The 27,474-nt window shown below is 38.0% G+C and overlaps 1 protein-coding gene across 1 annotated transcript in view; it reads left to right on the top strand.

Moving 5' to 3' along the window:
- CA10 (carbonic anhydrase 10) overlaps positions 1-27,474 on the top strand; it is a 200,911-nt gene that overhangs the window by 147,688 nt on the left and 25,749 nt on the right. Inside the window, exon 6 of the mRNA XM_082774689.1 lies at positions 7,902-8,087. Coding sequence (XP_082630815.1) covers positions 7,902-8,087 — 186 coding nt within the window. The remainder of the gene's footprint in view (positions 1-7,901; positions 8,088-27,474) is intronic.

Raw genomic sequence — 27,474 nt, 5'->3', positions numbered from 1 at the left:
ATTCTTAATGATTTATTTTTTCACACCAAACAGCATATAATGGATCCAATGTGCAGGAAGCTCTCAGAATCAAGATATATCCCCCACTTAAAAGCCTTACTGGTCCCTGAGGCTTCAGCCAGCACTGGTGGAAGCTGTCCAGTCATAGATGCCAGTTTTTCTGCTCATCTATTTCACTAATTTGATTCTCGTTTTAAAATCTAGTGAAAGTTCTGAGATCTAATTCATCTGCTACATCTGGTTTAAATACAGTTGGAATATTTTAGATTAAGGAGAGAAGTAAACATCAACACACATACAGCAATTATTAATGCTAGACACCATACATTCTGCTGCATCTGCTTTAGCCTTCATGGTTACTAACAAGGTAAAATCCTTGCATTAATGTAGTAGCGGAAATATAATAAAGCACTTTATTATCCCTAAAAGGCAGCATGTGGCATATACACTCTGTGGGGTATTACCAATGTCCTAGGAGCAGTTTCATTCCTTCACATCCTGTGGCATATAATTGTCTCAGGCTAACCATGACCCTGCGGGTCCTCTATTAAAATTATATTTTTGTTACAGAATGGTGTATACATTATTGAAGCACATTATTTTGATCTCTGAAAATTGACATATTGTGCTCATTAGCCAGTACGCCTGAATATTTAATTTATGAGGTTTGCTCCAAGATTTTTACAGATCAGACACTTAAGGGAAGTAAACAGGCAAAACTGAAGATCAGTGAATGGCAGAGATTCTTACTGAAAATGGTGCTTTAAAAAAAAAGTGTGTCATGCCATATGCTGGAACATGTCACGTTATGTTAAGCAGGTAAATAGATTAATTGGACTCATTAACATCATTTCCTTTTTAAAACTTTTCAACTTGCAAGATGAAAAGATTATTTTAATCTTTACCCTTCTCTCTTACATTTTACATTTCTTCATACAGACCTTTTTAATCAAATATTGATGATGATGCCTGTTGTTCTTCAAAGCTCAGCACTGACACTGCAGCTCCCTCCCAGTACGTGGTACTGTATCAAAACTCTGGGATTTCCTTATCTTTAATTTTCTTCCCACCCAGAAAACTTTCTTTCTTTTTTTTTTTTTTTCTCTCTCTCTTTTTTTTTTTTTTTCAAGCACAACACTGTATTTTTTCCAGAAAAAAAGCACTCTGGATATGTCACTTATCTGATGGCCTTCAAGCCACATGCTGAACCTGCAGCCTCCAAACACAGTGGGGTAGACCAGAAGAAAGCTGTTTGACTGATGCAACAGACTCCACACTTCTGTCCCACAGCCAAAACCACCACTTCTGAAAGCGAAGGCACGGATTACAGCAGTGTCACAAACCAAACCAAACCAACCAACCAACCAACCAAATGATTTCAGTTTTAATTTTCTTCCTTGCGGTGGAAGTCCCAATGGTATAGAGGTGATAGCTCTATGGGATGGGTCAACAGTGCTCTCTGCTGGCAGCAGGGAAAGTTTGCAGGAATTACAACTGGAATCTACCTCAAAATATAAGCATGAAATACTTTGGATATATCTATGTCTAAGGCCCAGAGACATCTACATGCAAATATATAAAATATCATGATTTACGAGTCCAAGAAAGTACGCTCTTTATTATACTGAATAAAAAATCAGAAATAATTCAGAATTATTCAGAAATAATTCTGAAAATGATGTTATATGAGCAGCGTTTCTACAGTTTCTTTACATAATGTTGCATATGTTGAGCTTAAAGACAAAGGCAGGGAAAAAGCATTATGAACAATAAATATTCAAATGTACAAAGATACACCAAATGCACTTGAATGTTCTGTAGAAAGCAATTGCTTACAAACAGTTAAGAAATACAATCCTTATGCATGCATACAGAAATACTGCAGAACAAGGACAGAGCTCTCAAATTTTCCATGATAGTTTGTAAAAAAATCTGTACAACAGTTGTCTCCTATTTAGTATCAATCTCTTCTTTAAGATAAGACTTCAGAAACAATTATGCCGTTTTAAACAACTGTTAAATACCTTAGAAGAATATCACTGAAGTATCTTTTATTCTCTATCATAAGTCCCCTGTTAACAACTTCTAGAAAATCACAACAGCAGCATAAAACTACTTCTAAAACTAACTGGGTGCCATAAGCACAACATTAGGAAAAGTTATGTTCTTCTCCAGGCACTGCTTTGAAATAAGGGAATGTAATCCTTGTGCAGAGAACTAAGCAGTGTGCTTTACTACATCTCAACTCCTACTTTGGTGTGGTGCTTAGTCACAGTCCTAAAGTCAGATTTCAAATCACAGACATACCCTGGAGTCTATGGAAACTCTTTCCCAACCCTGAAGCAGTCTCTGCTTTGCACAAGAGAGATACAAGCGGCTTACCACAGCACAATCAATCCAAATCAATGGGAACAATATTTGTATCGCAGAAAGCGTCTGGTCAAGATACTACAAACAACAACAACAATCATTAAACGAAAGGAATGTGCTTGGAGTACTCAGAAAAAAACATTAATCAGTTTGCTGCTGTACTTAGAAACTTAAGCTTGGGTGACCTGAGCTACAGCCAGAAGTGTTGCACGGGACAATCCCCAGGCAGAAAGCAGTACAGCCTGGCATTAAAGCTTACTGATCCCTGGGAGACAGAAGACAATTGTATATTTATTTATGCATTTGTGAAGCACTTTGAGACCCCTAGATGGCAGATGCTAGGGACAGGTTAATATTAGTATTAATATTTTAATGTCTCCATGGAGCCCTGGTCCCTCTATGAACCTCCTAGGGCCACTAGTTGAGCAGAAACCTGATGGCACAAGATGTGTCCCTTAGGTAGGATCCGGGTCACCTGCTGCCCTCGCCACATTGACACCAAACAGTAGAAAGCTAAGTCAGGACAAAGCAAGTGGCATTAACAGCTCAGGTGCTGGTAAAGGAGCAGAAAGCCCACCCCTCTGAGCTTGCAGAGCTGCTGTCGTATTCCATAAACCATCACATTCAGGAGGAAACTATAGAAGCCAGGTGGCAGGCAACAGAAATGTGGTTATTGCAGGATATAAAACTGGGGCATTACAACACCTTCAAAACACTCTTCAATACTTGGTGATTTGCTTCTCTACCCAGCGCTAGGCCTTCTTTGACTGTATCTATTTTCATCCCAAAGAAAGAAACGTCTAATGCCACAGATAAGATCCAAGGACACCATAGCAGGGAGCCATACACAATTGATTTTCTCGCTTCCTTACATTCAGTGCTGCTCCACTGGCAGGCACTGATACAAGTTAAAAAATGTTCTTGGAACTGATCTTCAGACCACTGATACCTGAATAAATCCAAAATACCAAAAGACTATTTTGCTATTTTGTCAAGACCATTGGGAAGCAGAGAGCCTGCTGAAGAAAGGTGACAGTGAGCTGCTGTCGTAGCAAGGGACTGAAAGGCAAAGAATCCATCTCTGCTCCTTTGCCTTTCCTCTTGCGCTCCTTGCTTACACTCCTAGCATGGCTTCACTCCCAAACAGGCTTCTCTTTCTGTCACTTTTCCTGCACGGGGTTTTGAAGGCTGTTTAATCATAGACTAAAATGTAAAGATGTAGGACATGAAAGAACTTCTGAAAATTATGTAGTTCAGGACTAGTTGTGGAAGAAAAGAGTAAGTGAGCAAGATAGATGGTTAACTAGGACACAACAAAATGTTTTCATAAGTGCAGGGTTGAAGAATAACATTAGGAAAGATTGTTTCATTTATTTTTTTTTTCTAATGGTCATAAAAATCTGTGCAGTTCCAAGATAAACACACATCAAAGAATTTGTGTTTATTAGTTAAGGACTTCTATTGATCTTACTTGTGTTCCACCTTTCAAACAGCAGAATCTGGACTTCTTTGTGATCGTAGGACTAGCAGGTTACACAGGTACCACATGAGTATTGAGATCTTCCTTAGAAATGTATTATGGAATATACATGTATTAGCATGCCTGTCTTGCATCAAGATAAAGAGAGAGAATAATGCTGCTGGGGAATTATGTGCACAAAGCTCTGTGAAGCAAGAATTAAAATGAATGAGATTAAATAGAAAATAACTACATCAGGAATATGTTAATAATTTAATTAAAGCCTACCAAAGTTGAAACATTCCACAATTAAGGCTAAAGCCCATCAACATTCTCTGTTCTACTTGGGGATTTTGCCATAGGTAAAATTACCTGTTTGGAAATACTTCTCAATGTTTGAGGAAAATTGGGTCAACTAAGAATGTGGTACGATCGTTAACTTTGAAAATGTTGGATGCAGCTGTTTTCTCAGGCAGACTTTTACTGATGCTTTGATATATGTTTTCTTTACTGCACTCTTATTTCTGGTGGATAAAGTAAACGTCAATATCGATCCTTTTGAAAATGAGGAGGGGGAAATACTGCTTTCTTTTTTCCTAAGCTTGTTATGTAATTATCCTAAGCTTGCTATGTAATTATCCTTACATAAATATATTTATTTAACTTTACTAAAAAACGTTAAGTCAAACATAAAGGTAAAACAAAAATGTTATTAGCAGAGCAAGGAGCAACACGAAGGCCAAGACTGTGAAGGTCTTAGCACCAAAGATTAATTTGACAAATTAAGGAAATAGTTATACAGATCTTAACAGATCTTTTATATTACCTTTTTAAACTACCCTATAACATTTTATCCAATCCACCGAAAGGTATAAAAATTTAATTATATGCTCTGTGGAGTAGTAGGTATTGTTGTCTGTATCAGGCTGAGTCAACATCTTTCTCAGAAGACACCCCTGTCTTCCTACCGTGTATTTTATAGGAAAACATACTAAATACAGAGTACCACTGAGCCGATTTCTATGCCTGAGGCCCGTTACAAAGCCACATGCAACTTTGCTGTCCACAAGACCAGCTCAGTTTGATGTTCGAAAGTGACCATGCACCATCACTTTAAAGGCTCAGTACCATAAAATATAGAAAAGCCCTATTTATCAGGAGCTTCAAATAATGAGTAAGATCAGAACCTACTTCTTCTCCAGCCACAATCAAAGGCGTGCATAGTTAAAACACAATAGAATGTTTTCTGCTGAAAAAAAAGCAAGGCAAACTTCGTTCTTTCTTTTGTCATTTTTTGCATGACACCTTCCTACTGATTGTAATGCATCTGCAGACTCTGTAGGTGATTGCACTAAGCAATACTATGTCTTACAACTATTAAGTGGTTACACTAAAAAGTACACTTTTAAAGGTCATCAGATGTTGAGCTTGTATATAAACCAGACAATATCCTGAACTGCAATAGAGAATTTCACACAGCAGTATGTTAATGCTTCCCATAATCAGGCACTGCCTTATACAAACACTACAGGTCAGAAAGTCTCCAGATTTTTTTATTTAAAAAAAAAAAAAAAAAAAAAAAAAAGCTTAACATTTTCATCTTTTCTCTGTATGTAATCCAAGTAAATGGCAAATGTAAGACACTTCTGTTCTCCTTGTAGTGAGCAAACGCCCTTAACAGAACTGCCGATCAGAAGTCACTAGTAAGGGTGGGGGATGTTGACACTCTTAAGAAAAGAAATGGACAGGGTGAGTGCAACTGGGACCAGCATCTGGATTGGTATACGTGGCTGCTCTTCACAGAATCACAGAATCGTCTAGGTTGGAAGAGACCTTCAAGATCACCTCGTCCAACCTCTGACCTAACACTAACCAGTCCTCCACTAAACCATATCACTAAGCTCTACATCTAAACATCTTTTAAAGACCTCCAGGGATGGTGACTCAACCACCTCCCTGGGCAGCCCATTCCAATGGGCACAATCACAACCAGAAAGCCAGTGCTTCGTTTAAGCCAGAAAAGGCTGAAAAAAGGTACAAAACCTTGCATTTTTGACATTGAAGATCTTGAATTTTGTCTCTCCTGGTGACAAGTTTGTATGCCTATGCAGGAAGCTCTTATGGTTTGACTTCAGGTGTCCATCCCTCACTGCAGGTCAGAAATGAGGCATGTCAGATACTTCGTTTCATTACTGGTGTTTTTTATCTGCACTTATGTAGGGAAATTCTGTTTTAAAAGAGTCAATACAATCTCATTACAAGCATTACATTTTTATGAGGGGGAAAATGAGAAAGACAAATGTTACTCCTGTTCATGAATTTGTCTCTTATCATTTCCCCTCTCTGCTCTACAGAGAGTTATTTGATTCATATTAGAGGTTATTTGGGTCACTTTTACCTTGAGAGAGAAAATAATGGTAACCTAATTTGATATTTGTAGCAATTTAAGTAAGAAAATGAATTCTGAATATTTTGCACAGTTGCTAAATTTAACTGAGTGCTCAGTGAAGCATGAGTTTTTGAATGTGAATAAGAGGCTTTAAACCATTTCCCCTTATTTGTTTTTAAACTACATGTCTTACTTATGATATGCAATTTTATGTCATTCATATGCAGTGTACTGAAACTGAATTCAATAAACTGACCTTCTTTCACCTATTAAACTAAATTGGTATTTAATTATTGTGCATGCAAAGTCAAGCAGAAAACTAAGGAGCATTTACAAACAAAATCACTGTGTTTTATTTGAAATGAGTAGGAATATTTGTGTTTATTGCTTTTCATTAAAAAAATATTCCTCCTTATTTTCCAATTGGAATAAACAAAAAATAGAACATCTGTATCAAAGTTTAAAAAACTACGATAATCAAAAGCAGTTTTAATCTCATCCATTTAATTCTATTGCACAGTCTGTGCAACGTAACTTTTTACAACATACTGTGCAACAAAACACGTCATTTAAACTCCGTAATTAGTATTACAGATAAAATGACACTGCAGCAATGTTAATTACTATAGCACTGATGTAGTACAGGATATAATACATAATAGTCATGTCTTTAATTTTAAATTGAAATGCAACAAAGCATATTATTGCTGTGCTTCCTCTTCTTAAAGTAAATGAATGTTATTCAAGTGTACCATTTGTATCCATGCAGAATGTTCTTAAATCACGATTCTGCTTTAGCCCAAGCTGGCGTATTTCACTTTCTAATGGCATAAGTTAAGGAACTTCTTACTATAGGAATCTTTCCCGGCAGTGGGAAATATGACAGAAATATATTCCATATGAAACATTTCTACAATCATTTTCTTTTTCATTACAGTGACTGTAAATCAGTTTTCAAATGAAGCGTAGCATTCAGTCTTTTTAAAAATAAAGATGAATCTTAAAGAGCATTACAGCTACTTGAGGTGTAGTAGGAACTGGAGACATATGATCAAACCATAATTAATTCTGTTCCACTACGTCTAAAATATCTGTCAATTGCAAACATAAAGCATTCAGAGTCTTGCAGAGGAGGACAATGAAAGTTTTTACCTGCAGCACCAGGAGGAGTAGGGCACCCTATTTTATGAATAATTATATCTCTGCTTTTGCACCACCTTTACTTTTGGATAACTTTGTTATAAATATTAAAAGAAGAAAAAAATGAGTTAAATTTCAGATTTGTTCCGAGTATACTTAAATAATTTATGCCAGCTGAAAGGTACCATTTTCAGTGGAGAAATTTTGTAATGAAGTCATTATTCAGATCTCACTTAAAAAAGTATTCTAAAAGCCTACTTATTTAGAAGTATAATAATCCTATTCATTGTGTTAACCATATGCCCCTGGATAAAACATGTACACCTAGATTTAGCAAAATATTTGAATATACAGTATAAGGTTCAAAGCAGAACTTGAAGTATATCCTCAGGTTGTGTATTTCATCTCACAACAATAAGAGACATTGCCACATTGAAATGAAGGCGTGTAAGGTGCAACAGCTTGAAGTACATGTAACAGGTTTCAAGGATTTACAAATGATATTGACAAAATGCTTTTTTTTTTTCCTCCAATATTGTTTAGGTCAGTGGGACAATGTATAATACAGGGAGACATGTATCTCTACGATTAGACAAAGAGCATTTGGTCAACATCTCTGGAGGGCCGATGACATACAGCCACCGCCTTGAGGAAATCCGGTTACACTTTGGAAGTGAAGACAGCCAGGGATCAGAGCACCTACTCAATGGACAGGCTTTCTCTGGGGAGGTATGTCAGCACATGTGGAGTTACAAATGAACCAGCCTGAAAGGGCACACTTTCCTTTTCTGCCTGAAGGTATTTGTGAACTTATTTGTATTCATAAAAATCCCCACTTTATCCAGTGGGAAATTCATTTTTTGGTTGTCAGCTGTGTTGTTTTTTTGGCCCATGCATTGCCATGTGAGTCATATCTAAAAATGAAACTGTGGTATTAATTGCACTCCTAGATACCATATATTCACAAACAAATAGCTTACAAAGTAATTGAGTAAATGCAAATACAAGACTAACCATGAAGTAACACTTAAAGATTCTCTATTTTATTAAATAAAATGCTAATTTACTGCTCACTGGCATGTAACATTTTACATTGACCATTGTTCTGCCTTCAATTTATGTAAGAAATAAGGTGAAACTTAATTTTACTGATGGTTCCACAGAACTCTGTTGCTCTGCTGAAGAAATACACCCCGCAAGTAAACAATAGCAGAATCAGTACTTACTTTATCTTTTAAATGCATATCTGTAATTATCCCAGAAAAGACTGTAATTTGATGATCTTGATAACTACCTGCAGGACAGCTCATTACTTCTGTCAGGTAAACGTTTTAGCCTTGGAGTACTTTTTGAAGATATATAGGAAAGTTTGCAGATTTTCTGATAAGCAAAGCAGAATTTTTTCACTCTTTATATGTATGAGAAGAGACTCAAGGGTTTTGCAGCACCCCATCCTCCATCAGCCCATGCCATGACCGTGAACCGGCGTGCAACTCTGCTCCACAAATAAGGCAATGCTTCAGAGTAACTGTCAATTATTGCAGGGATTATTTTTAAAGATACTCCAAGTACCTTTTACCATTCTTTCAGAAGACCAAAATGAATAGTTTGTCATAGTAAACAACTTATTTTGCTAGGGAAGAATAACCAAATTACCATCTGCACTATCTATCATATGTTCTGGTGATGAGACAGTTAACGCATGGCAATTTCTGTGGCATCGTGCAACAGCAGTTATTTAAGAGTAGCACATTAACTGCAGAATTGTCAAATAATGTTGTAATTGATGGTAATTATTTGCTTTGATAAGCTATGTAGATATATTAATATAGCCAGTGGCAGCTTTTTCATGAAATTATTCATGCCTTACGCAACTGCCTTCCCATTGCGTTGTTTAAATTCTGTGATAAGTGGACTTATAATGTATTGCTCCTTTAAGAGCTGAAAGTTAGGATGTAGTGTTGTAGTAAACAAGGTCTTTGCTTTGCTAAACAGATTTACAGAAGGCTATCCAAACGAAAACTGAAGAAAGCAAAAATCAGGTCGAAACATATCAGGCATTTGGTATGATGTTATCAGTATGGTTTCAGGTATTTTTAAAGAAGTAGACAAGATAGAAATTCATCACTCATAGACTATAACAAAAGTAAACATGTAGAGCACTTATTTTATTTCCTATATTTAATGTTAATAACTTCGCTAGTCACTTCTGGCTTCAAAAATTTTGAAGAACATTAATAAATGCAGCTGGCACTGGACTGAAAGACTTTTATTATCTTTTCTGAAGACTAGACATGACAGTTTATGACATTTTAATACTCCTTCAGCTCTATTCCTGCAGCCAGGATAATACTAATTTAAACAACATTCACATGGCAACAGGAAATTTTGATTCCTGAAACAACCAGATATTAAACAGCTATATTTGAGCCACTGCCCTATTCTGCTTGAAACATCACTAACTGATTTAAAAAAGGTTCACATCAAAATAGCAAAAGAGGCAGTGAGACTTCAAAGTGGAGATAATGTGATGGTTTCCTGGATGAGAGCAGGGTGGCAAAGCAGCTGTTTGGCTGGGACAGCTACAGAAGCTGCTGACCCAGCTGCCCACCCATTTGAGGGATGCCTGACTGCCTGTGAACAGCCGCTGGAGTTCACAGCACAGTCCACGGTGAAACCAGTGAGCTTGAACCTTAGATGATGCAGAGCTAAGTTGTCACACTTGCCAGCTGGAGCCCCAGTTTAAATGCCCTGAATCTTTTCCAGGCAGCGCCCAGCCTATTTACTGGCTGAGCAGAAAAGTCAGCTTCCTAACTTGGTTTGCCAACATCAGCAGTGAGACAGCACGATTAGCTTCCACTACCCTCAGTGTTCCCTCAGGAGTTTCTAGACCAGGATCATTGCCTTCCTATTACTTCTGACTTATTGCAGGAATACATTTTGTTATTATTAAAATTTGGTATTATTTGCTTACAGAGACCTCAAGTTTTTATTAATAAAAGCATAAAATCCAGCTAAGTGGAAACCACTGTAAATCAGTAAGTCACGCGCAGCTGGATCCACAGCATATGCAGGTTTCATCTAGTTATCTGAATTCCTCCTGCAGTGAATGGAAAGAGATTGGCATCTTCAGAGGATGATCATTCCTGACAGCCAGAGACATATCTCTTAGGACAGGACAAATCACCCTGTGGAAATGCATCTCCCCTGACAACGGAGCAGAGACAAGCAGCTGGCCAAGTAGCTTAGGCTAGATGCCTCCTTTGCAGATGCTGAGATGAATTCTGTCCTTCAAGGATGTGCTTTTCAAAGGTTCAGATAGCTGTTGTGGGCAGCCAGACAGGTAAGCTCCAGTAAGGTCAAGTATTAATTACTAATTTGAATCTGCATCTACACAGTTAAGCTTTAATAATAAACCAAATACTGTTTCCAAAGTACAGGCACCGAGTCAAATCAATCATGTTGACTAGCATGGGTACAAATTTTCAGTGAAGGATGGCAGCTGACAACGTTCTTAGGATATACATTCATCCATACAAGTGCTGTCTGTATAAATAAGTGATTTTCAATAAGCTCCCAGCACTGAGAGCTGTAATGTTTACAGCTCTCAGCAACTATAATAAGAAAACTATAGACGAGTTACCTGACTTTATGGTTACAGAGTACAAGATGGTATAAGGTAACATGTTTCAGGTTCACTGCTGCTAATTATTATCACTTCTGTGGTGGGTGATACTGTCAGAAGAGATGGGATAAAGAAAAATAACGGCATAACTGCATTAGTTTAATTTGTGCAGGTAACCGCAGCAATGAAGAATTGCTACCCTGAGCTTTAGCAGGTGAAGGCAAGCAGAGAAAAATCATTGCAGGATTACACTGGTTGGTTGCTAATTGCACACTAACACCCACAACACCGTTCTGTTGCTGCTGCTCTTATTTGTGTTGGACAAGATCACTGTGGAGTTCACTGCAACCTCTAGTTTGCCATGGAAACAATGCCCAGGGATGAAGTTACTCAAGCAGTGCGATGCACTCGAGTAGACCACAATCAGCTCGTTGTTCCTCCTCCTCTCTCCTCCCATCCATTTCTGTCCCCTCACTTTCACTGATGCTGAATTCTCCAGTGCACGTTAAAGTCAGTGTTTTGGAGAGAGAAAAGGGGCCCTGGGCGGCAGCTGGGCGAAAGAGCAGTGCACCTGCAGCAGCACTGGCAAACTGCTAGACTGCCTCAAACACCCTAAGTGAAATCCAAATCAGAGAAGGCAGAAGCTGTCAGATGGCCTCAGCACATCTTGAACTAAGAGCAGTGTGTTTACATATCTGGAAATTCAACCTAAGATGCATGCTAAGCAAGAGGTTTGTTAGAACTTTTTTTTTCTTTTCCTAATGAAGATGTTCCACAAGTACAGAGGCACTCGGAGCAAGCTGGAGAGCACTGGAGCAGTACCATGGAATGAGAAACAATCTAGAAATAGCAATTTGCTTCAAGAAGTACTGTGTCTGAGTGATACTGAGAGACTTGTAATTTCCAGGCTTTAACATCTAACTAGGTGTTAAAGGCTGTCAGGAGAGATCTCTACAATAATCTGGTTACCTTTTAGCCTATAATTATAACTTTAATAGACAGAATAAGTGAACTAATGCTTAAATAGCTTGAGTATAAGGGCTTTAAAATTGTGTATCAGATTATTGACAATATGTTTGACACTGCTAACATGGAAAGAATGCAAGGCTTTGGAATATTTAAATAAATTGAGCATTTGCTTGTCCCTCAGATACATAGTTGAGTGCACTCAATTCTCTACTCCTTGCATAAGCATCCTACTTTATTATAACAATTAAAAGAAAATCTTGGCTCAAGCAAAGTCCCCAGCTAGGACACGAATCAATCTTGTCTGCTGCCTAATAACTCTATGCAAAACTGCTTCTAATCCTTCCGAGTCTGTGTCATTTAACAAAAGACCCTTCTTTCAGACAGAGGCAGCAGAAAATATGGCTGAATACTGCTGCTGTTCAAGCTCTGTCTACATTGTTAAAATAAAAATTAAATAGATCTGAACATCCAAAAGGTTCATGTTGAAAATGGGGCCCTTTAACATTACTGTGTGGCAAAATCTTACAAGTCAACACCATTTTGTTTCCTAATATATATATATGAATGAGCATGCTGCAGGAGAGCTCCAATCATTTTATGGTAATGCATTGTAGTAGTAGTCTTTAAAAAGAAAGTTAAGGAGCTTAATTATATAGGGTTATGCACTTTTTACATATTCCATAGCTAGAAACTCTCAAACAAGAGGCCATAGTTCAGAATACATTAAATAAAAAAAAAAAAATCCTTCTCTGCCCACCAAGTTACCTTTTGAAAACCCACTGACAGATTATAAACACACAGTGGTAAGAAATAAAATGAGAGCCAGAACACTAACTAGATAAGTGAACACTATGCACAGCATTTGAAACAGAGATTTACTTCTACTACTGCTAAAAACTCCTAAGAAAACCAAGTAAAACGTAAGAAAACAGGAGTGGGAAAAGGAGCATGGCATCAGCCTTCTTCTACTACTTTGATTTCTATGTGAAAGCAGGCAAACTTTCCCTGAGTAGGGAACTTCTAATGATAATAAAGGATTACTTATCAGAGAGATCAGTGTTGCAAATCCAACTTCTGATATTTTTAGAAGCAGGACTGACAGATAAACAGCCTATGAGAAGCATCAGACCAGATGGAATAATTTAATCCAGCCTGCTGCAGAATTAGAACGGTCTCAATTGTTAAATCAGCAGCAGTGATTTTGTCACTGAGACCTTCGGTACAACTTTGATTTGCCTGTACGGTTCCAAATAGTCTCCCCCAAATTACTTCTGTTGGTACTGCTTATAGCAAACAGAAGAACGTTTATGAAACACACAGGATGTAACCATATATAAAATATGACTTCAGTTATGTAGGCAAAACACAATGGGTCACGGCTGATTAGTACATCAGAGGAAACTGTAAGCGAACCACCCATGTCTCCTTTCATTTGATAAAGCCCCCATCTTCTTCCAAAACTTGTCAGCTAGGAAATGTTCAGCTGTGACTCCCATGTGAAATTTGGCTCAGGTGTTGACTTATGTGCCTATTCTGCACAAAAGCATGTTTCTCCACACAGTTCCCTACCCAACATTTAGATTCCTCACCCAGGTCTGCTGGGGCTGGGCACAGAGGACAGCAGCCTCCAGCTTCTTCACAGCTGCCTTCCTGTAGCAGGCAGGGTGCAAGCCTGCCCCTGCTATGCCCCATGCCGCGGGCACTCCTGCCAACAACCTGCAGAAAAAGTCTGAAATTCAGATCTGTCAGTTGCCACAGGCCATCTGTGTTACATTTTGGAAATTGCCTATGAAATGATACAGGTCATTTTTAAGTATTTCAGCCAGCAGACAAGTTTACTGTACTCCCGTGCTGATTAATGTTGAAAAATAAGCCTCTGAGGAAAGTACCAGATGAGGGAACACATGTCTAATGGAAGGGTGGTTTAGTAAAATCTCTATAACCTTCAGATTAATGTTCAGCTTCAGAGGAGAAAGTCAATAGGATAATGAATTAAATTGCTAGAGGAATAGAATATAAATCAGGAAGAGGTGGTGGTATTGTCATTACCATAGGATAAGGAGGCTATTCACGTGAGTAATTCAAAACCAGTGGGAGACGAACACCTGCATTAGGTGCAAGAATACACCTCTGTCCACCCTAAATATTATAGGTGGATTCCACCACAAGTTTTATAACATATTTATGCACATAAAAAGCAGAGTTACAGTCCAAAAGACACGCTTATTCATTAATGCATAAATATTGTGTTTTTCTAAACCCAAATCAATTTCATGTTTTCAGTTGGGGGGGTTGCTGTTTAAAATAACAAATTAGGATTGAACGATATCAGCACAAGGGTTATTCACACCTGGCTGTGGTCTGCCAGTTTCTGAGCTCTCAGTTGTCCATTGGAAATTCCTTTGCACTCTCAGTTGGCTCTATAAGTAACTTCGGCATTTTAACAGAGATGTGATTTAGCAGGGCAGTGCCTCCATGCTGCCTCCCCTCTAACACTATGTGCTCTCACACACAACCCCCTCTTGATAGCCTGAAATCTTGTCAGATCCAAAAATGTGGTCCATGGGTGGGGGGGAAGGCACAGTCCAAGGAAGAGACCAGGGAGATAATCTAGGCAATAAGACTTGCAGGGAGGCATATGGGAAACCTATGCTATTTTATACAGTGAAAATCATCAAAATTATTTTTAAATGTTCCCAGAATACTTCCCAGCAAAACATGAGGTGGTAAAGCAAGTTGCTAAGCAAAAGCAAAGGAGTTGCTGGTGTTTACAGCACCTGAAACCAGGAATAGCACAGTAGGCGACAGCGGTACAGTATGAATGGAGAGGAAAGATAAAAGGTAATACTCAATTCACTGTACAGTATGGATCCTGTCAGGTATGGATCATACTGCTCCAGAACCACCACGTGAAACAATACACGATAATCTACTGAAGGCTACAAAAGTTTGGGGCGCATACCAATTGAACAAGTAACTTACCCCCTAGTAGCAACAAAGGGAAATATAGAAAGGGAACTCTAAGCTACAAAATATCTGCAGGGTTCATGAGATACAGAAAGAATTTCCCAGAAAAATCTAGCACTGCAAATCGCAATGGTGGGTTTATTTCCCAGATTTCTCATATTATTTTCTTCTGACTCCTGACTGTTTTTCTTTCTTAAACAATTCAATGCATCTGAGTTACACACATTTAATGGTTATTTTGCTGACGGATAATAAACAGGTCTGCAGATTAAAATGCAAACTAATTGCTGCACCAAATTCCATTTACTTGATTTCATGTTCCATTAGATTTTGGTGTTATTTTGCTGTGGCAGGTTTTCATTTATATACACTTACATGAATTATAGAACGAATTGTGAAGAGAGGAGATGACAGAGATTCCTTGAAATCAGAAGCTGAAAATGGGTGAAAAGCCAGGCAGTAACTGAACTGTCTGAACATCCATGCCTACGTGGTGGTAATAACAATTTAAAGCAGCAGTCAGAATAATGTGTTGACATCCAGATATTTTGTAAGCAGCAAATGGACAATATTTAAAATGGAACATGCAGTCAGGATTTCTTATCAAGGAATCTTCTCCTTTTGAACTTACCCTATTGGAATCCAGAAGAAAGCAGAATTTCCAGGAATATGGACAGAATTATTTTTTATGGCATATTTTACAATAAAATACAGTGTACTTCCTACACCGGCTGCTTGCTAAAAACACATCTTAATCCTTGGTGACCTTCAAAAACAGTTTCATCATTAACACTTTTGAAGTAGAACCACTGAATTTTAACTTATGTTCCTTCCTGTACTACTTCTGGCTATAGAGAGCCATCTTCCAAGGTAATATATGCTCATAAAATAACAAATCCCAATATTCAGTAGCCAGGAGAAGTTACAGAATCAAGTGGAGGTATAGCAACTATAAATTGCTGACCATCAAGAGAAAAATAAATAGGAAAAAAAAAAGTGCAGCAAGTAAAGCTGTTTCATCAGAATGGCTGCATTGCTGGCAATGCCTGTCCTGCAGTCAGCCTTACACTTCGGACTGTTGTAGTCATGCTGCCATTTTTAAAGGAAAATTAGATTCTAGAAATAGCCTGTTTTATCCTTCCCTGGGGAAAAAAATAATTACACCAAATCAAATTATATATGCTCAAACTTTATATCAGCAATAAAGAATTTTACTTCATGTGCAATCAGCCTCTGATATCATAAATACCATTAATGCTATTTTTCACCTTCCCGAAACTTGATTAGCAGTGGAAATACAAATGAGTTTTTTGACTGATTTTTTTTTTTTTGCAAGGGGAAGAATTTACAGTTTCTATCATACATCTAAGTCTGAATGCACAGACAAAACTGGAAAAGTTTAATGCTTCTCTTTGAATCAAATTGTAATAGCCTGTTTCTCTTGGTATATAAGCCACAGAAGCGCAGTTATTGCACAAACAGGGATTCGGGACTGGGCCTCGCTGCAGCTATGGCTCTTTGTAGGATACAAACTAAGGAAAAGATACGTGGGGAAAATTACATATTTATTTCTTTTAGCAGGAAGACTAATGATAACATATAATTGAAAGGAAGTCATTTAATTTTATAATCCCAAACAATCATTAGATGCCATCTCGAGTTTGAATGCCTTAGAACAAGTGTTTAACCACTTATAAAATTTGGGACTAAATTTCAGGTACTCAGACAGGATTTTGAACTTTAGGTTTGTACTTTTACATTTTATCAGATTACTGTGATATTTGGGGCCAGGAGTGCAGGTGAAAAATTATAGTTCATTATCACATCAAATAAATGAAGCTCCTTCTCACATTTATATAAGTGTGTCATCATTTTGATTATTTAGACTTTGCCCCAAATAAATTGCATCAAGTCTTTCTGGAATAATGAAATAGCTTAACATTTCGGACAACTAACAATACTGAGATCACCTGATTTCTCTAAATTATTAACTGATTTATAGAAGGCATGTGACTAGGAATTATTAGACATGCATACATGCATGTATTTGAAAATTTCATATATGATATTTAAGGGAGTTATTCTTAAAGCAATGAATGAAAAGCTGCTGAGGCTAAGGTACCAGCTGCTACACGGTATTACAATCCTCTTCTACTCATGTGTGATAGGACTTCTACTCTCAAGTCAGTTTTGGCAAGAACCAGAAATGTTTCTGCAAATGTTTGCTGTTCCATCACCTAACTCTGAAAGCACCCAAATCCCCTATATTTCTCAGTGTTATTCTTCCTGGATTCCATGTAGGATATTCTAGGCTTGGCACAAGGAGCTCCATTTCTGACTTCCAGTATTTTTTGCCTCTGTATATTGCTTTTTGAGATTTTGTGATACAGGCTCCACAGACACTGTCTGCTATTTATTGAAATTTAAGAAACTTATGTGCAGATTTTTAGAGTTGCATTTTTATTTCTTTTTTCATTATCTACACATATGCAGGTGCTCCTTGCCAGAAAACTTTTCGTCTTTGGAAACTACTTTTCTGAATCTGATGGATTCATTCTATTCATCCATTAGGAGAACTGTAAGAACTGTCCAAGCAAATTGCAAGCTCTATGAAAATGTCAGTTTGTATTAATGTAGCAACATGACAAAATATCTTCTGCATGGAATAATAAAAGTTGAATCACTTAGATACTGAGTGAAACAGATCCCTTTAGTAATAAGTATTTTTTTTTTTGCTCATGTTTACTTTTCAGTTACCAACTGTTCTCTTTTTTGGGTGGGAGGGAGAAGTGGAAGAGAGTGTCAATGTACTCAGAGCACAGTCTGTCACAGACTATAATCTAAATCCCTTTGGTGCCTCAATTTCAAAATCCAGCATCATAAAGCAATAAGGTGGAGTTTTTCTGCTTAGAGTAGCAGCTGTAGGATTTGCTCTTTTAAACCACTGGGACATTAAAACATTCAGCCCTCTAAACCTCCACTGTCACTTATGAAGTATGCATTTTGCCTTATTCCAAATTATTATAATTTGCTTGGGGTGACTTTACTTGCTATGGGGTGATTCTTCTTTAATTAAAGAGCAATTTACCTCTGCAGCCAAAAAAACTGTGTTCATTCTGCAGTGGGTTTTATGTTACTTAGTAATGATTTTTCCATTACACTTGTAAATTTTAACTTTTTCTGCAAATACATTTAATGTAATGTTCCAGAGAAGGAGGAATCAAACTAATTCCTTATGCAAAAGTTCTTGCAGCAATGTTCCTGGACAACCGCAAAAGAAAATAAAAAGCTAGTGTATGTGAATTTTTATCATCTTTGCAATTTACCAAAAGAATAAAAAATGGGGAACAATTACTGCAATCGTTTCCCTAGACAAAATTCTAATGAAGACAATGCAGTTTTGCCTTGGGTAAGACTGTATGATTTGTTATGTACATACTAACCATTGCCCTCTGACTGCAAAGAGCATAAAACTTTTTTAGCCCAGTCTCTTTTACCCGATACTGCCTGTGAGCTGGAGGATGAATGCTGGCAATCAGACCACTAACAGAAGAATCCAAAGTCAAGTAACAGATGACACAAAACACTTTCAAGATACTGATCCATCACCACCAAACCCAGTGAAATTCCTCAGACACCTGCACGTTTGGTGCTGGGCACTCACACAGCCACACATATCTTGACTGCACTGAGTTGTTTCATATCTGAGAGCAGTCGAACGCAGCTGCTCTTAAGGGCCAGAGAGAGTAAGAATGGTCTTTACAGCCTGCTGAGCGGGGATTCACTTTGGAAGCTGTCTTCAGTAATTTTGAGGTTACTCTTTACAAATGGAAGCGCTTCAGACAGCAGCTGTGACCCCATTTCTGTACACCTTAAGCTTGTTGGCCAGGCCTTCTTGGGGAAGGCAGGAATTCCTGGCTCACACCCATGTCCAAATCAGGCAAAGAAAGGAGCAAAAATAGCGTTACAGGGTTTTCCACATCCCACCCAGGTGCTCTGCTCACTCCCTGGGACCTGAATGGGGCAGGGAGCACAGCCTCCAGGGACTGAAGGAGCCCAGGAGTCTATCTCCAGGGAGGGGCCTGAAGTCTCCTTCCTCCCTGGTAATTATTATTATTATTTTTTTTAATATACAGTAGCAGCTGTGAAGCCTTACCATTAACTCTCTAACCTTCAGTTTATTTCTGTAGCTTCAGCTCCTCCTTTGTTAGGTCTTTGTCCCTTACCTTATGTTTAATAGTTTCTTAAGAGGTGTTTTAGTGCCTTAGTAAAAAGCCATCTAAATCATGTCGATTCTAGCTGATTTTTTATTACATGTTCAGGAAACACTGTGAGGTTGTTGCAGAGTTACCGTTCTCATTTAGCATACTGGCTTGACCTTCCACCATCACTGCAGACCTCTCCTTAATTAAAAGCACACTGGCATACGCCGCCTCCTGGAAAGTCAAAATACTTTAACTTTGAAGTATGGTATTTTAACCGCCTAGTTTATTGATGCTTTCAGTAAAGGCTGAGAAGGAAATTGTTTAAAACACTCTTTTCTTTGGACAAAATTGCAATAGATAATGGATTAGGATATTTTACAAACAATAAAGGGAAGTAAACTGAAGTTGTAGTTACTGTTTTACAGGCATATCCTTCTAAAGTTATTACTATTACACCAGTTTCTCAAGCATATCTGTCTTTAAACTAGCACGCAGTAGCGGGCACAATAACATCAGCGTTAACTCTACAGAGAATTAGAATTGACAAGGTTGAAACTTTTCTCAAAGACCATTTCCTTTCCATTTATCTTTAACATCTCACCTTTACCTGTCTGCACTCTTATCTCTGGATAAACTATTACACGTTATTTCACACATCTGCCAAGATTTGCTGGATTAAAACTCAGCAGAAATTAACAGAATAAGGAAGTTACTTTACAGTAGGTTTTTCTCGCCCCCACCCCCATTTTTTTTTTCTCCACACTAACTACCTTGAACACATTTTCTAACTGACAGTTTGCCACGGGCACAAGAGAAAAGCATCACACACAAGTTATTACTCTGGAAGTTCCATCAAAGGCAAAGAGAGTTCTGGATTTTAGCTAGAAAGGGCAAGTCCATTACTGTCCATCTCTTTCCATCACCTCAGTCTTTATTTACTCTTTCTTATCAACATATGAACATGCCACTGCCATCTAGGCCCAGGAAATTCTGCTAATAACAGAATCAGTAACACAGTCAATCTGCTTAACCTTCAGAACAGGTCTGATCAGAAGCAGCTGTAAAATTTTCTCAAATATATAATTCCTATGGATAAAAGCCAGGGGGTTTATTATTTAGAAGGCATATTCAATGTGAATGTTATACACTGGGCATATTTTGTTACACAATTTTTTGCTCTTTTCACCTTTAGTAATTACTTTCCTAGTTCCTCGGGTCCTCTGACAATCTAATCACAAAGCAATCGAGGACTTAGCTATCAGTCCTAGCCGCTATCTCCAAGCCAGACAGATAACTTGAAGTCTATCCAAAGCAAAGCAGGTGGACGTTGCCTTCAGAGACCCGTTATTTTTCACATTCATTCAGGACTTAATCTAACAGCATCCATGGCTGTGAGAGTTCAGCCACCCAGTTCTCAATTACCTGCTGCTTTTCTCCATCATACCATGCAAGTCTGAAACACCCTGGTAAGGCTGTATACCACGAAATTTCTTCCTCCTGCCCCAATCCACCAAACTCTCATTGCAGCACTTTTTCATTGTGCTATAAATCATTACATCAAGTAGTAGAGGAGTCTGGCTTTCAAATTTGGTTCTAGATTCTCCAGAAGAAGCAAGAAACAAACCCTTAGCGTTTTTATCTGAGAGAAAAAAAGAAAAAAAAAAAAAAAGCTTATGGTAATATGCATACACGATGAATTGGTGCACTTGTCTGAAATAAGGAATTGTGATTCAGAGAAGGATAAAAGGCTTCTTAGAACTAAGTGTACTCCAGCTGTCAAGTGGTTTGAGGTTAATGTTCATTTCTTGCTCTCTTCACATAAAAAACAGTGAAAGGTTAATAAAATATCAGAAAAATATGCTCCCAATAAAAGCATAATTAAAAATACATTAAGTATTTGCAGAACAACCCATCATTGGTAAAACTTAAAACCCTCTATTTTAAAACCTTAAAATCACTCAAAACCCTTAAAACCACTTTCCTTTATCAGGACATGCCTATGCTTCAAACACAGAAACAAATAGCCAAAGAGATGGACAGAGCTCTGCTTCTGCACCTTGTGAAGTCACTTTGTGGCTTTGAGGTTTGTGGATTGTCTCTAAAGAGTATTGTGACATTGATCTATGGGGCCAGTATTACCTGAAAACCAAATTACTGCACCAAAATTGTTCCAGTTAAATCAGGTTTTGGCACATACTGTTCCATTTTTACCTTTAGAGCAGTGGCTGCTGTGAGTTGCTTCCAGGGAGGTGGCTAATGGGCAAGCCAGGGAGAAAGCTGCTGCTGGGGTTTTGAACAGTGCAATTCATCCCTGCCCCTGTGCCTTCCTGCTTCCCTACCTGTTCGGCTTTAAAGCAAAGTTCTCTGCAGAAATCTCAAGGCTCCCATGTTGTACGTGCCCAGATCATCCCTTTGACAATCTGCTTGTACCTACAAACAAACCCTTATGCATACTTACCGCCCTGCTGAGTGGAGGGACACCAAAGGCAAACCAAGAAATTACTGTAAAATAAGCTAGGGTGGTGCCCAGGCTCTGGGTTGAATCACTAGACAAGCCTGCAGGAAATCAGGGAGGTTTCCCATAGCCTCTGTTTGTGTTTCAGCAAAAGTTCTTTGAAATCAAGTTCCCTCCACAAGGTACTTTGGTTTTGACACATAAGCATTTTCCACCAAAAACACTGTTTCAGCAAAAAAAATTAAAAAAAAAAATCCCAACTAGTTCTACTTCTGATTACTCCAAGGCCTTATTCTGTGTGAAGCCCAAGGGTGTGTTCAGTTAAGAGGATTTTCACTGTTTGATTTGTAGCTTAGAGCCTCCCTATCTCCTATTCCTAAGTCACAAAAGGCACAATAGAGGAACTCTTCTCCATCCGAACTGGCAGAGCTATTCCCTGGGGCAGCTAATTAAAAAAAAAAAAAATAATAATCACCTTTATTCTCTCGGATTCTAATGAATGCCTATCTGTTTCATTCTCATAGGATTTTCTTCTAAAAATTCAGGCAAATGATGAAAGGAAAAAAGGCAGGGTAAAAAAAAAAAAAAAAAAAAAGTAAAATTCAGTATCCTTTTTCCTATTTGAAAATACATACCTACATTTTAGATATATTCAGTGCTGGAGACAAATGCCTCAAAGAAAGTTGGAAATCTTCTGTTAGAATTTTGAGTTTCCAGGCAAAATTTCTGGGGTCTGTTCCCATAAATCTTCCTATGCATTATCAGCCCCATTAAAAAAAATGTGGAACTGTGGGCATTCTGATAAACGCAAAGTACAGTAGGGCATGTTTGTGATGCAATTGTAGCTTTTGGGAGCATGACAAAATTGGACACAATTCCAGGAAAGCAGGATGGAAAACAGGATTTAAAATAGTTAAATCCATATTTAGACCCATATAAATTTAAAATGTTTTGGCTCCGCTATGATCTTATATATGAACTTCATATTCATTTAATCTTACTACAAATACATAATACATTACCAAATAATTTCTCACAGTACTTTGGAAAACTTGTTTCTGTTTTGTGCTCAATCTTATGACCTAAAATGTTAAGATTTCTAAAATAAAATGGAAACACTGCTTGAAGAGAAAATGAGGAGGACCGTGTTATTACTTATTTTTAGATGAATTCCTTTGTTTAAAATGAACAGAATTCTTTGCTAGCCCAGAACGCATCAGTTTTGTGATGCCATCCGTCTTTCAAATAATCTTGTAAACTCATCAATATTTTGCTTGTGATCATCAAACAATCTTCAGCTAGCTTGAAGTGCATCGATTTTACCAGTGCATTTCTAGATGGTGTTCCTTATTTTGTGCTCTAAAAATGGCAGCTTATAACTCAAAGTGAATGCCAGTGATTAAATCTAAAGACCTACATTGTTTAAAATAAAAAATAAAAAAGTGGGGAAAGTCTAGGAAACTAACAGAATTACTGAGTTTTATCATCTTATATCAGCTGAAAATCTCTCCTTTAATGTTTGTTAGAGGGAAAGAAAAGTGCAGCAAAGAGCTGGAAGAGACCATCTGTCTCCTTTTAGTTTGTTGTTTTGTTTAGAGTTGGGCCTGAACCAAAAACCGAATTCAGATATGACCAGGGTTTGGAAGCGGTCACATCGTGCTCCCCGTGGATATTCACAAATGCTGATAGCTGCTCACTGCAGACAATAATGATATCCCTTGTAATGCTTTTTGTCAAATGCTTTGCAGTCATTAACACGTTCCCCATTAACTATCAATTACCTTGCAGTATAATTATTTTGCAGATTTTACAAATGGGTAGGCTGAGAGAGAGGCTGAGTCAACTGCAGCGATGACAACAGGCTATGGCACAGTGGAGAGAGCAAAGCACAAAATGTCGTGATGTAGTCAAAGTCCCAGAAATGTTGCCTACCTGCTTCCTCAAAATTAATTCATGGGTTATCTAGAAGAGGAAGATCTTGTAATTATTTCTATAACAAAAGTTAATCACCCCAATTGACACCATCCTGTGCAGACTACAACATCCAAATCCATTAAAAGGCAATCACAAATTTCCCATCACATATGCACAACATTCTGCCACCCAGAAAACCTTTTATCATCTATACCTGCAGCTATCTCACATCAAGTGCTTTTTAGACCTTCAAACTTGTAATATAAATATAGCAAAAGAGGCAGATAAAAACCCTGCCAAATACTGAAGTCTGTAGCATAGAAAATATGCCAAGCTAAGTAAGCCTTAAAGTACTTTCTTTTGAAATGCAGGAGGCTTGTAAGCATTGACGATATTAAAAGTCAATGAAGCAGTGAGAATAATTCACGAAGATGCATCTTCAAAGTTTAGGAAATGCTGATAGAGTTAAAATATATTAAAATATTTCTAAATACACAGTAATTGTTGTTTGAAAGTATAATCTCAGATTTATTGAAGCATTTAATTTTTTCGACAGCGTTCAAACTCTGAGATGTTGATTGATTCCAATCAGTAGGTCTGTAACTAAAGAACTGTTTTATCACATTGCTATAAATGAAGCAAATAAACCAAGTTTTCCTTAACATGCACACATTCCATTTGTATACATTATTTACAGTAATCATCTATGTGGAAAGTGAAGCCATATCAGTTTCTACAAAACAAACTGCAAGACAGCAGTGACAGCAAAATGACGAGTCTTCCCTCGTAATTTTAATTCATATGGGAAATCTAACTTACAGCAATGGCACCATGTAAATAAAAAAAGCCATGTAAAGCCTTGAGAACACCTCCAGCTGCAGCCAGTAAAACTGTCACTGACTGAGAAAGACCAACAGTGACTTAGTAATATGAAGTCTGAGTATGTGACCTGCTGCAATGCATCAGATTTCAGGGATTTGGGCCAAGTTTTCTAGAGGGGTCAGTCCAGCGACAGCTACAAGCTGTATGTTTACAGGACAATAACAGCAGCAATTGCACTGAGCTGAGCTGCCGTGAGTGAATGGACCAGGTGGAAGTTGGCTAGGTGGAAAAAAAAACTATATATATACATATACACATATATATTTATATATATATTATTATTATTATTATTATTATTTATTTATTTTTGCTTAGGATGTCTTATGTGTTTTGCTTCTGGAAAAACCTCCTCCTCCTCCTATTCTGAAGCAATGGAAGCAGCTCCTGCTTTAAGTAGGTTGTAGTATGGAACTGCTACAGGCTTCTTTGCTTTTACTGCTGCTAGTTATTTGGACCATTTTCCCCATTTGTTATTAACAGTGGAGGAACTGCAAGGACACTAGTGTCTGAGAAGCTGACAGAAGCCCAGCTGCTGGCTACTGCTATCTCTGACCTGTCTAGCTCATTTATTGAAGATTTGTTTGCCATGGCAGCATTCTCATTCTAATTTTTTGTTGCTGTTACTGTTCAAAAGTTTTGCCTGTAGTGAGATTAGAGCTTATTTTTGCAGCAGAGATGGGAGTGAATGGTCATAGGTACTTAGTGGGAAAAGAACTCCTGGAAAATCCAAGCAGATAGCACAGAAGTCATTTGCAAGGGAGCAATTCAATACCACATAACATTGTCTCACCTACTTTGCAACAGTGACCTGTGATTGAACCTCAGCCAAGGGAACAAGTGTTTTATCAGGGTCTTTGCCAAGTAGTAGGAACTACAGAGCATGGCAGTGTCAGTGTAGATCTACCTTTATCCATTATGAAATTATTTGTTCACCAGACTTTCACTTGGTTGAGAATAGTGCAAGGATAAGGAGTGAATAAAAGTACACAGACCTGTGAGCAAGCTTAACTTGCCCCTGTGCCATCCATGAAACTCGCAGCGCTGCCAGGAGGACTGATGTCTGCTGGCAGTTGCCATGCCCCAACTCCACGATGTTCCGCTGCTGCTGGTTACTGACTGTTTCACTCGCAAAGCACAGCAAGAGCATGAAAAATGCTAAAAAGTGAGTTCTGTTTCATTGTTCCTTAATTAAACCTTAGGAGTTTTAGCAAAGATAATAAGGACACGAGGTCATTTATCACAAGTACATCTGCAGTAGTCTCACATCATTATTCAGAGTACAAATAAATTTAGCTTGTGCACGCTGTCCCGCCTATGTTCTACGGTAAAGGCAGGTCCTGTGTCACTGCTGGTTTGGTTTTGTTTTTCTTATTCAACACAAACAGCATACGTAGGCTGTAGCACTTCAGATAATGCAATTAGCTTAGCTATAATATTACAGACTGTCAAAGCTTTTGCTCCAAAATTTGGAAATGTGAAAAGTTGGTTGCACATCCATCAGTTTGCTTTCTCATCCAGTCTTGTTTTGCCTCCCTCTCCACTTTTTTAGCTGATCTATTTTTCCTTTATTCTACCATGGAAAGAGATCAAACAGGGGTAATCAAACAGGTCAAGAAAACTGCGTTTTTTTTATTGCACCTACAGCATTAATTCTGAATTGCAGCACCACACACTTGGATTGTATGTTAATGTTGCTCTGCTCTTATAATAAAAAGAGAGTAATAATTCAAAAAACACAATTAACATGTTTTCTTATTTGTTTGTTCCATTCCTGACCTTCAATGACTCTAACTACGCAACATCAAAGCTAAAAAGCATGATGCATAGATAAAGTCTGGCAGCACAAAGAAGAGGTGTGATGCTGTAACCTGCCAGAGCACCTGGAACTTATTTTTCTGTGCTTTCAGAAACATTTGCATGAGCAACCTGTGACATCCTCCAAATGATGTAGACAGCAGAGCAGCAGTGCTGCCCTTTCCCACTGTGACAGTCCCTTGAAAAAGAAGCAGCGTGGTTTCAGACATATATTCACTAACCTCTTAACACCACTGTGAAAGGAAAGTAGGATAGATTGGAGGACCATTTTGCTTCTCTGGGAAATGCGCAGTGAGGACTGGCACAGCTGGATAACAGTGCTAGCATTAGAAGAATGATGGATTTTAAGTAACAGGAAGAAACAGGACAGAGGAGGGCAGGGGACAAGTTTGGTGTTCATAAAAGCAGAGGAATATGTGGGTCAGAATATGGGCAAGGAGTACGTCCTGGGCTTAAATAACACAGCCTGCGTTATAGGGAAGTCTGGAAAGAGCATGGCCCAAAAGCAACCCTGCTGTTACTGGGCACATGCATCCACTGACGTGTTTCTGATGTCGTATTTTCATGTGCTGGCAGTAACCAAAGGCAGCAGGGGCTACTAGGGCAAAATTTCAGCCTATTAAAGGAATGGGGACATTTTCAGTTCCGTGCAGGAATACAGACTGCCTTGATAAAACAGGTGGTTTTAGTTGAAATAACATGGGCAAAAGTAGACAAACTGAAATTTGGGCTGAAGCACAAAAGCCAACAGCAACTTCATATGATGTGTCTGAGAGCTGTAATGCCCCGAAGCAGTAACAAAAACATTTTTACATCTCATCCTGCGAGTCTTACAGTTTTGTTCTTTTTCTTCTGGAAACATCCTAAAAATCTCAACCTTGATGTTCAAGCTCACAATTATTTTGAGCAGAACTATTTCCCTGGTGAGTTGCCCTCTTCTCTTCTGAGGTGAATTTCTTCTACTTGACTCCCACAAAATGATTTTAGAGATTGCATTCTTTTTCCTTCTGGAAAGTGTCAGTTTCTAAACAAGATCAAATAATCTCCTGTGCTTCAGTATTAGCTAATTTTAATTATTAAAACCTTTCTCCCAGGAAAAAACTCCTGCTGTTTGCTGAGAAACCTGTGATTTTTAATAGGATTTGGGAACTTCTTGGCTTGAGGAGATCAGGGAACACTGGAGACAGAATCCTCGGTGTAAGCTGGGCTCGAAGTTCAACGACTTTTTTTTTTAAAGAATACTTTTTTCGTTTTTATTTGTCTCCCCCTTTAAACCTGCAGCAC

The sequence above is a fragment of the Aythya marila genome (genome assembly GCF_965140915.1).
Source record: "Aythya marila genome assembly, chromosome: 18".
NCBI classification, from domain to species: domain Eukaryota; kingdom Metazoa; phylum Chordata; class Aves; order Anseriformes; family Anatidae; genus Aythya; species Aythya marila.
The sequence above is the reverse complement of the archived record's forward strand: the minus strand, read 5'-3'. Positions and strand labels throughout refer to the sequence as shown.